This window comes from Protopterus annectens, chromosome 17.part0, assembly GCF_019279795.1.
Source record: "Protopterus annectens isolate FY-2018-M chromosome 17.part0, PAN1.0, whole genome shotgun sequence".
NCBI lineage: Eukaryota > Metazoa > Chordata > Ceratodontiformes > Protopteridae > Protopterus > Protopterus annectens.
The window spans coordinates 76,179,019-76,197,235 of record NC_056751.1 but is presented as its reverse complement, the minus strand read 5'-3'; the positions used below and the strand labels follow the sequence as shown (position 1 = coordinate 76,197,235).

The following is an 18,217-nucleotide window of genomic DNA, read 5'->3' as shown; positions in this document are numbered from 1 at the left end:
AGATAAGCCAAATGGCAATGCTGAGAATTGATAATGCTCTGGCCCTGCAAGAAATCTGAGGTATCTTCTGCAGCTGTGTCTGATAGGGACATGCAGGTATGCCTCCTTGAGGTCCAGCGTAATCAGCCAAGACCCCTTGCCCAGCACGGGAAGGAGTTGCTATAAAGTCAGTATTTTGAACTTTGGTACTATGAGAAAGGTGTTTAATGCGGACAAGTCCAGTATTGGTCTCCATTGAGATTCTTTTCTTGGAACAAGGAACAGTCTTGAGTAAAACCCCTGATCTTGTTCTTGTTGTGGAACTCTTACTATTGTTTTCATCCGAGTCAGCAGAGTGATTTGCTTGATAGCCTCTGCCCTCTGGTGTTGTGGTAGGTTTGGCATGCCTTGTTTTCTTGGTAAGGTATGAAAATGAAACCTGTACCCTCGGTCTATAATGTCCAAAATCCATTTGTCCTTTGTCAGTCTGTGCCAATTTTCTGCAAACAGAGATAATTTCCCACCCAAGGGAGCTTCTATTTGTTCCCTGGTAGGCGGTAGTAGAGGAAAGTCATTGAGATTGTGGTTGTGGGGCAGGTGAAACCCCTGCGTCACTTCTTTGGTTTCCTGGCTGCCATTGTCGTCCCCTGTAAGGGCCTCTGTATTGGCCTCTTCCTCGGCCACGTCTGTTCTTACCCCTTTGAAACTTTTCTGGATTAGGAAAGGACCAGTTTTTTGAAGGCCAATTCCTACTGAATCTGGGGGGTTGAACCTGGAGGAAATCTTTCACCGTCTGAACTGATTTTGCTTTTTCTTCGATGGTCTTTAACACATCCTTAGCATTCGCACCAAAAAGCTTCTTTTCCAAAGGTGCATCCAGAAGTTTTGCTTTTACATGATCTGGTAGAGGTTGATCTTTTAACCAAGCATGTCTACGGATGACTGCCCCTGTCATAGCTGCCCTACATGAAGCTTCCAGTGCATCATATCCACACTGCAGGGAGTGATTGCTAACTTGCTGAGTGTTATGTACAGCTTCCTGCAAAGTCTTCCTGTCTAAAGGATCAGGAGTGGCTAATGTTTTTTGTAAATCTTCTAACAGATAATCCTGATATTGTAACATATGAAAAAGGCAATTTAAAGCTCTCATAGATAAGGTAGTGGATGTGTAAACCTTTTTGCCCCATCTCTCTAATGACCTAGCTTCCCTGTTGGAGGGCAAAGGATTTTTAGAGGTGGAGGCTGAAACTCCTTTAGGCCCCTGTGAAATAGTTTCCAAATCAGCAGTATGGGCCCTGAATAAATGGGAATGAGTTTCTGGGACCCTGTAATACCTGTCTGGCTTGGCTGGAGCAGGAGGAAGGGAATCAGGGGTAGTACTAGAGTCAGAATATAAATCATCCAGAACATCAAGTACAGGAGAAATAGCTAAGGGCCTGTGCTGAGGCTTCTTAAGGAAAGTCCTAAGGCATTTCCTAGAATCAGAATATTCCTGACCTTGCCACTTGAAATGTTCCCTCATGGTGTGCAGAACTTCCCCAAAAGAAATATCCTCAGGAGGGGAGGCCGAGGGGATGGAATCTTCTGCATCCGAGTCCTCATAGGTCTGGAAGAGCTCTTCCTGGCTATCAGAGTGGACAAAGCCCTCAGAATCTTCATCTGAAGGAGCAGGGTCAGAGGGTTCAACCCAGGGCCTTTTATCAGAAGGAGGCTGGGATCCTCTCTCAGGATGGGCCTGTGAACCTCTAATCATGGAAATTAAATCAGCAGCCATGGACATAATTTGTGTCTCTGGAGTAGGCTGAGGTAAGGATTTAGAAGTAATATGCTTTGTTTTGCTGGCTGCCTTAGCCCTAGTGTAGGCCTTAATAGACATGGCCATGGGGGGCCTGGCAGCTCCACGTGCAGGAGTGACCTTGTCTACAGCAATGGTCTCAGGCATTTCCTCAGTCTCGGTATCCGGAGGAAAATCGATAACTGGCGTCGGAGTAATGTCTGGAATTGGAGTCGTCGGTAATGCGGTGTCTTCGGTTCAGAGCAGTGGAGAGACTGTCTCAGTGGGAACCGGAGCACTTGCGCTAGGTTTTGGCATGGAGTCGGAAGTAGACGCGGGCCGAGGATGTCGGTCCCGGTCTTTGCGCTTTTTGGGAGTTTGCGATGTCGGAAGATCCGACGGCATGGTGTAAGCAAATTTATCGCCGAAAAAATCTTCAGCGAACTCCGCCCAGTGCCTGAGAGTGCGCTTGTTGAAGCGAGCACAGGCGACACAGGCCGAGACGTCGTGGTCTGGGCCCAGGCAAGGAAGACAGTAACAGTGGAAATCCTTATGAGGTATTTGTTTACCACAAGAAAGACAATTGTTAACTTTTTCAGTAATTTCTGACATCGGCTGAGGCAAGAAAAGGTCCCCAACGGGGTACTTAGCTTTTTTGATGACTTCGGTATCGAAGAATACAGGAGCTGACCGACCGGCACTTGCGAACTGCTTCTGCTTCGTGCACCGCGCGGCAAGAAAGACTGAAGAAAATGGCGTCAGCTGATGCTTATGTACTCCAGCCGCTCTGACGTCGGAGAGAAATGCGACATCAGCCGACGTCGGACCCAGACTTTGGAATCCGGCCGACCGAGGGCTGCCTGAGGCAGGACAACCCACATGTTATGACTGCAGTTGCATTCTTGAAGGACATCCTCCTTTCCCCATCTATCCATAGCGCTAGTATCTTTGTCTGTAGGTATGGCATTAGACTGGGCAGAAGCTTAAGGGGCTTATCTGAAGAAAGTGAGAGAGAGACTGCTGAAGGTTCTGCCAATGGGTTCTTATACAGATATTTTAGGTCATTAAGGATCTTGAAAAACCTGTACAATCTCATGGGACTACAAACCAAAAATCAGGCTCAGAAGAAGTGGACTGAAAAGTGTCCTGATAAGCCTCAAGTACAGGAGGGGCAAGAGAAGGGCAGGTGTGCCCATCTCCAAGAGGGAGTAATACCTCTTCTGGACATCTGAGATCTGATTAGACTGCCAATCAAACTGCATCATCATGTCCTGTATAGTCTCACCAAAGGAAGCTTCCTCAATAGGAGAGTCAAGTGAGAGGGAATCCCCTTCGTCAGAGGAAATTTGTCCTGAGGAATGTATCTGAGAGCAGTCGTCTAGAGACTGGTCTAAGTCATTATCCATTTCTTCATCAGAAGAAAACAGGGTGAGTTTTATGGGAGTAGCTTTTGGAACAAGGGACCCAAAGGAGAGAGGTTTTAAGGGAAAAAAAACTCTTTAAACAACCCCTGTGAGAAATCCATCCACTCTTTCTCCCTAGCTGGTGAGGTGTGGCATCTGCCTGAATAAGGTGTGCAGGTTTGGAACCCTGTCTGGCCTCTACTAAAGAGCCTGGGATCTCTTCTGGAAATAAAATTTGTGGGACATAGTGCGATCCTTCTGAAATAATAAGGTGTGGTTCTTCGGGCATAGTGACAGTCTGCAAGGCCTCAGCAGTCAAATCAGCCTCTAACTGGGTTTCTCTAGCGGGCAACTGAGCAGAAGTCTGATGTACCGAGGGTTCTGTAACTTCAGTGGGGACATTGGAGTCAGAAACATTGTGCTGCTGATTCATTTGAGGACTCAAACTTTTTCTTTGGCAGAAGAGAGACATCAGAGGATGCAGTCAGCATCTTGGACTGGGCCAGGCATTTAAGGTGCTGGGTCTCAAAAAAGGTGTTAAGAGTAGAAAGCCTAGGCCTAAGGGTTTTTGGGATGAATGACTGACAAACAGAGAAATATTTATTTAACACTGGTTTACCAGGAACATCCGACTGGGACACAGCCCATTTTTAGAGGAGGCCTGGGGGGAAGCTCCAGATGCATGTTTTTGGAATGTGGGAGGAAACTGGGAGGACATACAGACTCTGCACAGAAGGCACCCCAGATGAGGATCAAACCAGAGAACCTTTTGCTGTGAGGCAACAATGCTAACCACTGTGCCGCACAATATAAGATTGAGTTCTGGGTCAAGGCAAAAAAGACACTTGGTATACAAGTCCTTGTATGGAGTCTGACTACCACACTCACATTTCCCCCTCCTAGCGGACTAGCTGACATCTATAACTTTCAAATAGTAAAAATTAAGGTAAAAAGGAAGGTTCCCCAACGGGCACTTATCTGGATGAAATGAATGAAACGGATGTACCAACAATTCAACAGTGAACATTCCAATGGATGCACAACCTGCAGTCAGGGGTGGTGAGATTGTGTGAGGATCCACGCACTTTATACCCCAACACACACAACCTGAGGTCATATGTTGGACATATGACCTTGGGAAGGATCTCAAAAGAATTAAATTAGTCAGGTGTCTACATGCTTAAAAGAGGACAGACGACACTAGCCGGGTTAACAGAATCACATGGCTTCAGCAAAATTAATAGACACAATATGTTCACCAAGTTAAACACAATGAGGAACCATTAGCAGGGCTAGCCTAGACACGGGACAGCAGAATTAGATGAATCAGGTGATATGCAGTGGTTTAAAAGAATCACAATTAATAAAATCAAGGGTACACAGCAGTATTAGTGAAAGGACTGTCACCAAAGCAAAAATAGCTGAACAACAACATGCAAGCAAGGTTACAGTTCCTAGCAATATACTTAATGAAATCATGAGGTCCCTCTTCAAGACTAACCAAACAAAGGATGTAACTGAGGCTGGCCTCTGCATTGTCAATTAGAACTGATTTGTCAGGACAATCAAGAGGCACATGAATCCTAAAAGTACACCAGCAATGCTAGTCCTTGGGGATTCTTCTTCCTATTAAATCCGTCATTATCTATACGAGAATTGCACAAAGTTTGTTTTCTGTTACACTTTGTTAACTGGGCTTGCCCTCACTTGCAATGTCCCTTTTCAGTAGGAATCCAGGAAGAAGAAGCATCACTATAAGCAAAGCAAATACATACGTGCTAACAGGTACAGCAAAAAAAAAAAAAAGCATAAGTATATTCAACTTAACAAAATAGACTTCTTGTTTACTGACACTGCCAGTTAATTATTCTTTACTGCAGTCTAAACAGATGTGCAGACCGGATAATTACGATTTAAGACTTACTAATAATAATTCAAAGCCCTATGATAGGAACAGGGAAATTATGGCCCTGTATGCCACTGCAAGAATTATCAAAGGTAAAAGCAACAACAGGAGAAGGGGAGAGGAATGGAACTGTTTAATGGATCACTGTCAAGCAGGGATCTAGCAATTGTTTTAAACAATATCAAAAGAAGATAGCCTGCTTGAGTTTAGTGGTCCCAACTTAAAAAAAAACTATGCTTACATCATCTGTAAGTGACATTTAAAGTTTTTACTACCAAAAAGATCTGTCACAGATGTCACTTTTTAAGTCTGGTAGAGTCAACCAGGCACAAGGGTCAGCTTTCTTGGCTGGGGAATGACCTGGGATGTTTTACTTACTCAAGTGACTTATTTAGAACAGCATAGTTCATTTATTTATTTGAGTTTGTTAACCAGTTGGATGCACTGGTCTGAAGACCCTTTTTAGTCATGACCCAGGCCAAAAAGCTTAGAAACAAGATTGTCACAACACTGTTTCTTATGTAGATTACAGACTGGAATTACATAGATGAACAATGTTGTATATGTGCAGATAAGCAATCACATACATATCCATACCTGTTACAGTTTTGTGTTACATATACAGACATTCATAAAAGTATAAAAAATATACAAATATAAAACAGTAACAGCTAATCTAGAATGCATTAGATTATCTTTCTGGAAGTACTACATTTGGTATTTAGAAGGCGGCACAGTGGTACAGCGGACAGTGTTGTTGCCTCACAGCAACAGGTTCTCCTATTTGATTCTCAACTGGGGTACCTTTTGTGCAGAGTCTGCATGTCCTCCCTGTGTGTGCATGGGTTTCCTCCAGGTGCTCAGGTTTCCTTCTACATTTTAAAGACATGTAGTAGGTGGACTGGACACACTTAACTGGCCATAGGTGTGAGTGTGATTACGATGTAAAAGAACTACAGTGGCAGAGCTAGCCACCCGACAGAGTAAATGTTGGCTCTAGGTGATTGTCACTGTTGAAGTAACACCCCAACCTCATGTGCAAAAATGGAAAAAGGGTTGTGGATGGATTATTTACATTATGAGATGCACATTTAGTCAGCAGATTTGCTAAAGTTGGTAAGTATCTGTAGTGAGATATACTCCTTTGCAACTGGCAGAGACACATCACTAAGCATGTCAGATAGATGTACACAGTAAAATATTGCATTTATTTACAGATAAGAGTCTGGGAACATATCTGGATAAAAAGAATATGGCTTGTTTGAAGACAATGGCTTAACCAACTAAGCAAAGATGTTAGTCCGAGAAAAGCTGAAAACTTAAGTAATTATAATACTTTTGCAAACATGTTAAAGTGCTAGCCTATGTAAGTTGCACTCACCTTATAATAAAAATATTGGACGTTTGTACTACGCTAATGTGCGCTTCAGAAATAACAGATACGAATAAACAAAGTATAGCTAACTGACTTCACAGGGTTACAAGATGGGCAAGTGATTGCTATGGAATTCAAGCTCCTAAATGCTAGCTGTTTCTTTTCAAATGTTAACGTGTACCAGTCCACACTATACTAAACCATAAATAATCCTTAGAAAGAGAAAGTAATCAAACAGCACCAGTACCAAATGGGAACAATACCTTATTATTCATATGATCTGTCATGCTCAAATCAATACAAATCCGTGGTCCTGAGTCCCTTGCTTTTAAGAGCTTTTCTTTAGTTATTACTTTTAAATCACGCTTTGTGAGCAGGCTTTCAAGGGCTGCAATACAAAACAAAGAAGAAATGTAAATAGTGAAAATATATTTTCAGAATACAGAGAAAATCATAAGCATACTATGTCACACCTTGATAAGCATTCTTATATCTGAGGAATGTATTACCTAAAGCCATAATGCATAGCTGTGGCCATTAGAGACCAAGATGTCAGAATTGTAATGTATTGTGAAATGGTATTACATATTACTTCTTAGAAAAACACATGAAATACTACACAAAGATAGCAACAAGTTATGAAAAATCAGTGCTTTAAAAGTTTTGACACTTACTCTTTGGTTGTTTTCCTTAAAAGTTCAAGCTATATCACATATATGTGCAAGGAAGAGTTAAGTCAAATTAGTTCCAAGGCAGACTAAAAAAGTTTACAAAGTTAACTGCGACATTTTATTTCTAACCATTTTGGCAACTGCCCACTACAAGATGCTGTCTGATATACTGTAATAGTTACATAGAACAAGTGAAAAGAATAACAAATAAAACAAGGTTGTTCTCTCAAAGGTTTATGATAGCATCACTTGCTCCCAACAACTAAAGCTCAAGATGACCCTAAGATGTCACTAAAACTCATACTATGGGTGCTAGTTCATGTTACATGACTTACTTTATCTTTGTGACAAATTCAATAGTACAGGTTTTATTACTTTCTTATTTAAATCTTCATTCTATATCTCTGTATTCTGCAGTTTAAGTAATTAAACTGAAGTTTAAATATTTTTATAGGATCATAGGAAGTTACTAGGCTATTGGCCCTGAGGCCCTTACAAGCCTAGCCACGAATTTAGCCTATGTTCCGACAAGTCAGCACCCGATACCCCTGTCCAGCAGGGACACAGGTGGAATCCCAGGGGTGTATTTTCTGCTCCCCATCCAGTTATCCAGGTTGTGCTTAAAAAGGGTTAATGAGGTACTTTGCTTGACATGGAGAGGGAGTCTATTGGACACAAATCTGTCCCGCCAACAAGTCCTACTGATGTCACAGACCAGGCTGAGGTTGGGTTACTCAGGCTGGGTTACTCAAGTGGAGCTTGACTTGCAGATATGCAGCAGTCCCATCAAGGCGGGGTCTGAGATTGCTTTGTATGCCAGACAGAGGTCGTCTCTGAGGAGTCTGTATGAGACTGAGTAGAGGGACAGGGCCTTTAGCCTATCTGTGTAGGGAAGATGTTTGAGGTCCGGGATTCTCCTGGTGAGGAGCCTCTGTGGTCTCTCCAGCTGCTGCATGCACTTTGTGAGGTACATGCCGAAAGGGGCACTGTACTCAATAATGGGTCTTATAAGGGAAGAATACAGGGAAGTTATGACCTCCTTGTCCCTAGGATGAGAAACCCTTACTAATGAGGTGGTCATGTAGAAAGTGTTCCATACAATGGAGGCAATATGGTGGTCAAAAGTTAGCTTACTATCAAACCTGGGTGTCCATGTCCCTCACGACTGACTGCATGCTTAGGACCTTGTTATTAATGTGATAATTTGTGGGGACGTCACTCTCCCCAAAGGGGATGATGACGCATTTCTTGGCATTCAGTTTGAGGATATGTTTCTGGCAGCAGTCATTTGTTTGGGTGAGACCCTTTTGGAGGATGTCCACATCACTAGGGGAATTAATGACAGCACCCAGCTAGCAGTCATCTGTAAACTTGGTCAGCCATAGCCCACTGGTTTTGGTCTGCACGTCATAAAAGTATATCCCAAACAACAGAGGCCCCAAGACCGATCCCTGGAGTACACCGCTTGCTACAGGCCTACTGCTTGAGGTGGCTTCCCCTATTTTGACTAGGTGGGTTCTATTAGTGAGCCAGTTTGCTACCCATCTGGTAACATACGGATTGATGCCTAGTTGAAAAAGTTTATCTATTACACCCGAGTGGGGAATAGTATCAAATGCTTGGCCAGGTCAAGGTAGGCAGTGTGCACAGTCTTCCCCTCATCCATGGCTTTGGTGACTGTCTCAAAGAAGTTGACCAAATTTAACTGGCATGACCTCCCCTTGATGAAACCAAACTGTGTGGGATTGAGTGTTTGGAGGTTGCCAGGTTATGGAGTTCAGAGACGATGATAAGGCTATTGGAGGGTCAGATTGGAGAATCTGCTGAATGACCTGATTTCAGAAAGGAACCTGCATAAGAATCAAAACTGTCACTTCAGTCACTTCTTCGCTTTTTACCATTTTGACTGTAATGGCATGGAAAGCGAGAGAAAGACCTCCCCTCAAAAGTCTTTAAGTCACATAGCATCACAGTATATGTTTGAATGCTCACTGCTGCAGAAGCCTTAGCTATATGGGTTTATCCTGTGAACAATAACAACCAGAGAGCTTCCAAAGCTTCAGGGCAACTTCCATGCACTCAAACTGTCAATCAGCTTGAGGTGAGCTGACTAAACCGACAGGTTTGGACTTCAAGCCCTTCAGAGCTTTCATGCCAACAGAGAGAGAGGAAGGCTGAGCCCTGAAAGCACAATGCTAAGAACAACAAAAAATAAAAGTCCATACCCTGGCATAAACAATGCACCAAAATCCAAGGGAGATGGAGGAAAGGAGCAGCTATTGTAGCAGTGATCATTCGAACATCTACGGTTACGGTTAAGTACTATGTCCATCCTATTAATCACTTCTGCAGTGGCCTTAGCTATATGGGTAGTTTACCCTAGCTTTCTACATTTGGGAGATAGAAAGAAAAGGGTCCAATAGCCCTTGCAGAATGGTCTTAGCAAAGCTTGATCTAGACCTAGTGAAGGAATCAAGCTTGTAATACCTTGTACACATATGCAGTGAGGACCAAGATGATGCTTCCTGAATACTTTTAGAATCCAACCCTTTCCAGAAAGCAAAAGATGAAGCCAAGGTCCTGGTAGTGTGGGCCTTGACCCTGCCTGGAATAGTTTTGTTGTGGTGAGTATTACACAAAGTAAAAGCCTTAGACAACAATTTGGAAATAGCCTGTTTTGACACAGGTTGTCTGTTCTTCTTACCTTCACAAGACATTAACAACTAATCCAAATAACTGAAATTGATTTCATTTTGTCAGAATAGTACTTGAGTTGTCTGTGGATAACCAAGGTATGGAGTATCCTTTCTCCCTCATTTTAGGTTCAGGAAAATAAAACTGAGAGATGGACAGTTTGGCTTAAAGTAAACTCTGATACCACTTTAAGTACAAAAGAAGGAATAGTTCTCAAAGAAACCATGTCTCTGTGAAAATGAGACAGGGCTGATTAGTCAGAGCAATCATTAAAACTGTTTTCCATATTAAGAACCTCAAGTCAACTAGAATAGCTTGTTCAAATGGATTAAGTGTTAGTTTCTCTAACACAAAATTAAGATCCTACGAAGGGGCCACTGATTTTCTTATAAGACGCTCATGCAAAACCCCTTTCAAAAACATTTTGACATGAGAATTCATTGAAAGAGGAGGATCCATGGTCATACATGCTGAAACAGCCGATAAATGAACTCTGATGGTGGAGTAAGAAAGGCCATAGGGTAATAAGGCACACAATTACTGTAAAGCCAGAGAACAACTAGTCTTGAATAGGTGCTGGTTACATTGTTGGCACCAACTAAAAATATTTTTCGCTTGCTAATATATAATTTTCTTGTAGCAAGCTTTCTTGCTTCCATTAGTACCTGTTGCACATCCTCAGTAAACAGCTGCCTAAAGGGAATTAAGACCCTATCATCCAGGCAGTCAGTTGAAGTTGATTGGGGTCAGTGTGTGTCAAACACCCTGATTTCGTTTGAGTAGATCTAATCTGACAGGAAGCTTGAGGTAGCTTCTCCTGACCATTTCCACAAGAAGGGAGGACCAATGTTGCCTGGGCCAGAAGGGAGTCACCACAATGATCTTGGGAGACTCCTCCTGAATCTTCAGAAGTACCCTGGATATTAATGGAATGGGTGGAAAAGCATGCAGGAATATTACTGTTCAAGGAAAAGAAAAGAAACAACATCTGTCTTCCAAGACTTCTTGCATAGAGTCCTACAGTAGAATCTTCACAGCTGATTGTTCTGAGAGAAGGCAAATAGGTCTACTTGAGTAACTCCCCACAGATGGAACAAATCTTGGAATACCCCAGTCTAGTTTCCATTCATGGGGGACTGACCTTTTCCTACTCAGCTTTGATGAGCCCTCTTTACCCCAGGGCAGTAACTAATGAGTCTTTAGCCTGACCACTCTCTCTGGTAAGGGAGTTTCACTAAAAGCAGGAATAGAAATACACACTTTCCCCTAAGGGTACACCAGGAACATTCCAAAACCTGGAACTGGACTATATGCTTCACTCCAGGTCCCCAAACGAGTCTTCACACTAACCACTGCAGAAAACTGTGTCCCAGTTCTATGTATCTGACACACACACTCAAATGTCTGATATTCACACATACACACACTCTTGGTAAAAACTGACACAGATTTACCTGATGTTTCTTTTCCCAAATTACAAAGTAACAGTTGTCATCAGTCAAATACCACAATACCCTTCAAAAGGGTGTTCAGTTATACTGGGTAAAAATAGATATTGGAACAAATGGTAGTATGTATCCCAAGTAGTACAGCTTTTTGGAGTGACCCTGGATTTTATGACAATAAGCATAAACACTCTCAAGTCATTAAAAAAATATTAACTATAAAACTAGCCACAATGAGAGGTAGTACATTTAATAATAATAAAAGGATTTATAACATGTAATACTGAACATCTGATTCCAATAAACATCAGAGTTTCACACACAGGAAATATGAAGATAATACTATAGGACAGATCTCACATTGAGTTTAGAAAACCTCTGACTAGCTGTAGTTCCCTGACTATCTGAAGATTAACTTTCCCTATCTAATCTAAATAACTTAGCAAGATTATACTCATATTTTTGCAAGGCAAGATGAGAAATTATGTCCACACTCCATCCTGTTGTCTGTCCTCAGCGACTGGTACAACTACTCTGGAAACAAATGGACTACTACTGCTGAACAGCTCTGGAAAAGAACTACTGAACAATAACTAAACAACTGACTCAGAACCTGCTTTTTATAGCAGATCTTTTTCAAAAGTAACAGGAAGCTACCATGAGAATTCTACTCTCATATCAGACTTAGAAAAGTAAACAAACAGCTGCAGTGGAGATTATATTCTCTCAGCCCTGGCACACAATGACATCACACCTAGGTCAGCTGACTCTGGTATAACATGCATTCAGAATTCTCCCCACAAAGAACATGTACATTTAGTCAGCCAGAAGAAACCTGTTTGATATTCAAACATCTTGCATAAATCACAGTGATAATCAAAAGACAAACTTATTTACAAAATTATAGTTAGCATGGCATCTGTACCACAGGGTAATTTACAATTATTTACAAAACTTTAGCCAGTCATGCCAGCACAGATAACAATATAAGTACAAGAAACATATGAAGACGTAGTAAAAGTCGAGAAAATTTTTATTTAGCGCTTTTGTCAACAATAAGTTATGACTTCTTCAGAATAAATAAATCTTCCACTAAAACACATTAGTCTTCAGAAAATGCATTTGCATACTTAATACCACTCAATTAAGTATTAAGACCTTCAATTTAAACCTAATACTTTTATATGTCTAGTCACATGATTTTAACACAATAAAACAACAATAAATGTTGTTGTTGTTGTGTCTTTTGGCTTTTCCCGGTTAGGGGTCACCACAGCAGAACTCCGGTCCGCTAATGATTGGCAGTAGATTATTTACGTGCCGAGTTGCCAGCCTGACGCACAACCTTCAACCTAGGTACGCCCATTCACGCATGTCTCCATGCAGAAGACACTCTATCTTAGAATCGAACTGGACAGCGTCTTACTGTGAGGCAACAACGCTACCGCAGCACCACCACCGCAGTAATAAAACAACAATAAATATAAGTGCTAAATAAATACATAATAACACTTATAAGTAATAAAATGTATACTGTATATCATAGTCATATGTTGACATCACAAATAAAATTCAGCTTTAAGTTTAACATAACTAGTAAGGGAGGCTACTTCATTTAGCCCAGGGGGGACTAATGGCATTCACCCTAAGTTGCCACATTAACTCTTTGTACTTTAAAAATAAATCAGCAGGTTCCCCCCTCTTTCATCCAACTCCACATGGTAAAGTATAGCAAATGTAAAACTGCGGTTGGAGAAATTATTTAAATGCTTAACAAGTGCATTATTTGCACTACCTTTGCTAATGTCATACATGTGCTGATATAAATGTGTCCTAAGAGTATTTTTTGTCTTCCTTATGTAATATCTGTAACAATCCTGGCACACAGCGACATATGCCACATTTCTGGTTCCACAATTACTTTTATGGTAGTATCTTATCACATCATATTTTTTAATTTCAACACTGTCCCCCTCCAAAATAAACTTACATTGTGAACAGTGTCCACATTTGTTCATCCTATGGTTCTTTCTGTGTTTCACACCTTCTTTTTTCTGTTCTAATATGTTCTTAAAACATGTGTCCTTTTTATATACCACTAATGGTTCATCACCTATTTTACTTCCCACTTGTTCATCATTTTGAAGGATGAAACAATTTTTTACTAAGATATCTTTAATCAAAGAAAATTGTGGATTATAGGTCATTGTCAGTACATTTTAGTACATAATGTTGTTACTCATACTACCAGTATTGTTACTACTGGACCTTGACACATGTATCTCTTCATCTATATTTAAACCCAACAGTGGAAAAAAGTGACCTGTTATTCTTTTCTTAGTTACTTCTTCTAATATTGGCCTCACCAATTCTTCAGGGTACCCTCTTCACAACAACATAATCAATAAAACCTCCCTTTCTTTATAAAACATATCAATCTCACTAACCATTCTGGCCAACCTCGCAAGTTGTCCCTTGACAAGTGATCTTTTTTTGGTGCAAGGGATGTCCACTTTCAAAGTGTAAAAGGGTGTTCGAGTATGTTGGTTTCCTGTAAATGGTCGAAACAAAGTTTTTGTTTACCCTGTCTTTGCTAATCTGGATATCCAAATAGTTAATACTATCTGAATTGGTATCCATTGTGAATCGTAAAAAAGAAATATTTGAATTAAGAAAAAATAAAACTTCACTTAGCTGGTCTGAATTCCCATCCCAAAAAATCAGGATGTCATCCAAGTATCTCCCATAAAATTTACAGTACTTAAAACCTTCTGAAGGAAAGACCATAGACAACTTCCATTGTGTAAGGACAATATTAGTGAACATAGGGGCGCATGCAGCCCCCATGGCAGCACCTGATGTCTGTCTAAATAATCATCCTTCAAATATTATATAATTATTTTCTAGAACTATTTCCATCAAGGTTCGAAAAGTTAGAATTCTAGAATGCACATGTTGGGTGTGCCTACAAAGAAAATCATAAAATAATTCTATCTTCTCTTGATGGGGTTTAACATTAAATAGGTCTTTCACAGCAACTGTTACTAGAATAATTTTGTCATTGTAAAATTCTTGTCTGATTTTTCTTTAACAGTCCCAAGAATCTTAGATAATATGTGGAAATTTCTTTAAACAATGTTTTAATTGAAAGTCAAGAAAACTTAGCAATAGTCAAAGTTTTTGATGCCTTAGCATCGACTATAGGCCTAAGGGGTGGGTTGGTGGTGTCTTTATGAATTTTTGGGATCCCAAATATCGTTGGGATCCTAGGACTATTCTGTAATACAAAATCATACTCTGCTTTCGTTATCTGATTGTTTAATAACAAATCATATAAAATGACATCTATACTCCTGTATGCTATGTTCAGTTCGTTAAGGGATACTTGTTCATATCCATCCCCAAACAAATGACCAGACATGCTAGCCACATATCTTTGTTGGGCCATCACCACCAACCCACCCCCTTTATCTGGTTTTATGACTCTAATTAATTTGTTGTTGGAAATACTGGACAATAAATTAATTTCATCCTCTGTTAACTTATATCTCTCCTTTGGGTAAATGTTTTTACATAGAGTCCTAATATCATTCATGCACATGGTTTCAAAAAGTTCACTACGTCTCCACTTCAGTTTTTCACTTGAAACTAGTCTAACTCTCAAACTAAGCACTCAAAAAGCATCCTACAGTCCAGCACTTGCTCAGACCTAATAGCAAGCACTAATATACCCCAACGACACTTAACTGCCCAGTAGGGCAAGGCTCTTTATCCACCCCTCACCAACCAGGTGACTAAGCAGCTCACCCTACTATTCAGGCATGACCAAAGGGCAACTTCAGGTGTACTCTCCAGTCCAGCTGGTGAATCTGGGTATCCTGAGGCAATGTTACAACTGCTTCATGTACACAGACAGCCCTCTCCTCCTACCACAAAACACTAACATATGCGAGAGATGCAATTATACAGCCAAACTGAAGGCTAAGGTCTCTCCCCTAAAGACTGGAACAGACAGTTATGAGGAGAAGGTTAACACTTGCACCACACCTCCAGCCTCACACAGACCTACTAAACCAGCACTGGCAAAAAATACACATAAATACACAAAATCATACTCAGAGGCTCTAAATAAAAACCTGCAAAAGCATCAGAGAGCTCCAAAGCAGACACCCACAAAACCACCTCCGTCACAGAACAGACAACAACACACAAAAAAACAAAATCAATGCACCGCACAACCACTATGGTGAAAGAAATAACATACCCTATATACTAGTAATAGCTGACTCATAGTCAGGGCACACTGGCCTTACACACACTAAGCTGGAAAGGAAAGATTCTGCCTGCGGGGGCAGAATCTCTGCCACAACACACAAGCACTCAGATCACTCCAAAAGTACAGTTTTGTACCTACCATAAATGTAGATGTTCGAGGATCCACATTGCTGCAGTCCTAACAATTGGGTAGTCTGCTGTCCCAGTCGGCCCGAATACCAAAGTATATGGCTGACGTCGGTCAAGGCGCATTAGTCTGACGCCAGGACGTCAGGGTACTAATGCGCATGACCGACGTCATATCCTCAGTCTTTTCTTGCCCCAGATGTCAGAAGACCCTAAAAAGACAAGGCCAAAACCAAAACACCAAACACTCCTGCACCAAAAATATGTACAATATATACAAAATTACAAGAGTATAACCTCACCCACACAACCACCCCTAAACACAGAGGGAAGGAGGGAGGGTTGGACTGCAGCAATGTGGATCCTCGAACATCTACATTTATGGTAGGTACAAAACTGTACTATGTTCTTCATTCCACATTGCTGCAGTCCTAACAATTGGGTAGAATCCCAAAGCAGAGGTAAGGGAGGCTGGCAAATCATAAAGAAGCAGGAGCTGTCAACATGCCTTGCAAAATAGCTGTGGCAAAACCAGCCCTAGATTTAGAGTAGAGAGGAAGGTGGTAATGCTTAGAGAAAGTATGCACTGAACTCCAAGTAGCTGCCTCCAAAATATCCTTAGTTGCCACCCCCCTTAGAAATGCTGTTGATGTGGCAGTAGCCCTAGTGGAATGAGGCCTAATCCCAGCTGGAATCTCCTTGCCATGATGGGAATAACAAAATGCAATGCAAAACCCAATCCACTTAGAAATAGTTTGTTTTGACACAGGCTTGCCCTGAGAACTCAAAGCAAAAGAAACAAACAACTGCTGAGACTGCCTAAAATCCTTAGTCCTGCTTAAATAATAACGCAACTGCCTGTGTACATCTAAAGTGTGCAAAATCTTTTCCCCCTTATTTTGGGGATCTGCATAGAAAGTAGGCAAATGAATAGTTTGGTTTAAAGCCACACTAGAAACCACCTTAGGCATAAAAGAAGGATTAGTACGTAATGATACCCTATCCTTATGGAAAATCAAAAAAGGCTCTACTGCCATAAGGGCCTGTAATTCAGAAACCCTTCTTGCAGAAGTAATGGCCAACAAAAAAGCAGTCTTCCATGACAAGTATTTCAATTCAGCAGTAGCTGCAGGCTCAAAAGGTTGTAGAGTAAGTTTCTCCAACACAAAATTGAGATCCCAAGCAGGAGTAGGAGCTCTACGTGGGGGTCTTATATTCTTTGCCCCTCTAAGAAATTGCTTGAACAAAGGATGCGAAAACAATGGTGGGTCACAATCATAGTGAGCTGAAATTGCTGCAGCATGAATCTTAATGGAAGAGAAAGACAAACCTTTGTCCAATAACTCAGTAAGATATTGAAGAGCCACACTCAAATTAGGCTCAGAAATCTCCAAATTCTTTGCTGCACTCCAAAATAAAAATCTCTTCCATTTTTCTGAGTACACTTTCCTTGTACTAGGTCTTCTGGCTTCCATAATCACATTTAAAACTTGTTGAGGAAGTTGAGACCTGCTGTGTTTCAAAACAGAATATGCCAGGCTGTTAGATGAAGAGAGTGAAGCTTGACATTGAGCAGGTGACCGCCCTCTGAGACAACAGGTGTGGAATCAAAGGTAAAGGCCAAGGAGGCTTCCTTACCAGACTCCTCAGTAATGGGTACCAGTGTTGCCGAGGCCAATCTGGAGCTATTAAAATCATCCTTGGCTTGTCTTGTTTGACCTTTAGGAGCACCTTTGGGAGAAGAGGCAGAGGTGGAAAGGCATACACATGAAGATTTTTCCAACTGAAAGAAAGAGCATCCACTTTCCAAGCTGTGTGATGAAACCTCTTTGTGCAAAACTTTGGCAGCTGGTGGTTTAGTGGAGAAGCGAACAGATCTATGTCTGGAGTTCCCCATGACACTGTCAATTTCCGAAATACATGAAGATCCAGTTTCCACTCGTGGGGATCCATGATTTGTCTGCTTAACACATCTGCTAAGGAGTTCTGTGCTCCTGGCAGAAACCTTGCCTGAAGAGTTAGTTGCAGGCTGAGCGCAGTCTCCCATAAAATCATTGCCTTCCTGCATAGAGGGTAAGAATGTGTTCCCCTTGTTTGTTGATGTACCACATGACAGTTGTGTTGTCTGTTAGAATCAACACCTGCCCTGGAAGAAGTAACTCCTTGAAAGCCATTAATGCAAACTGGACTGCTAACATCTCCTTCATGTTGATATGTAGATGTTGTAGTCTGGCAGGCCACTTGTCTTGTATCCACTTTCCATTTAGATGAGCTCCCCAAGCAATGTCTGAGGCATCTGTCGTTAGAATCTGACTCGCCTCTGGCCGGGTCACAGAGAGTCCCTTGTTTAGGTGACATTCCTGAGCCCACCACAAAAATTCCTGTTGAATGCAAGGTATTATTTGAATGACAGTGTCCAAATCCTGGCAGTGCTGTGTCCATACATTTTTGAGATACCATTGCAGCTTCCTCATATGCAGTTTGGCATTGGGAAGCACCAGAATACAAGATGCCATGAACCCTAAGGCTTGAAGGACTGTCCTTGCAGTCAGCCTGGACTGAAGAGATA

The 18,217-nt window shown here is 41.4% G+C and overlaps 1 protein-coding gene across 1 annotated transcript in view; it reads right to left on the bottom strand.

Annotated features, from left to right (window-relative positions):
• The window catches only part of TRMT10B (tRNA methyltransferase 10B), a 627,227-nt gene that overhangs the window by 349,767 nt on the left and 259,243 nt on the right, over window positions 1-18,217 (bottom strand). The window contains exon 5 of the mRNA XM_044059498.1: window positions 6,701-6,815. Within this exon, the coding sequence (XP_043915433.1) occupies window positions 6,701-6,815 (115 nt within the window). The remainder of the gene's footprint in view (window positions 1-6,700; window positions 6,816-18,217) is intronic.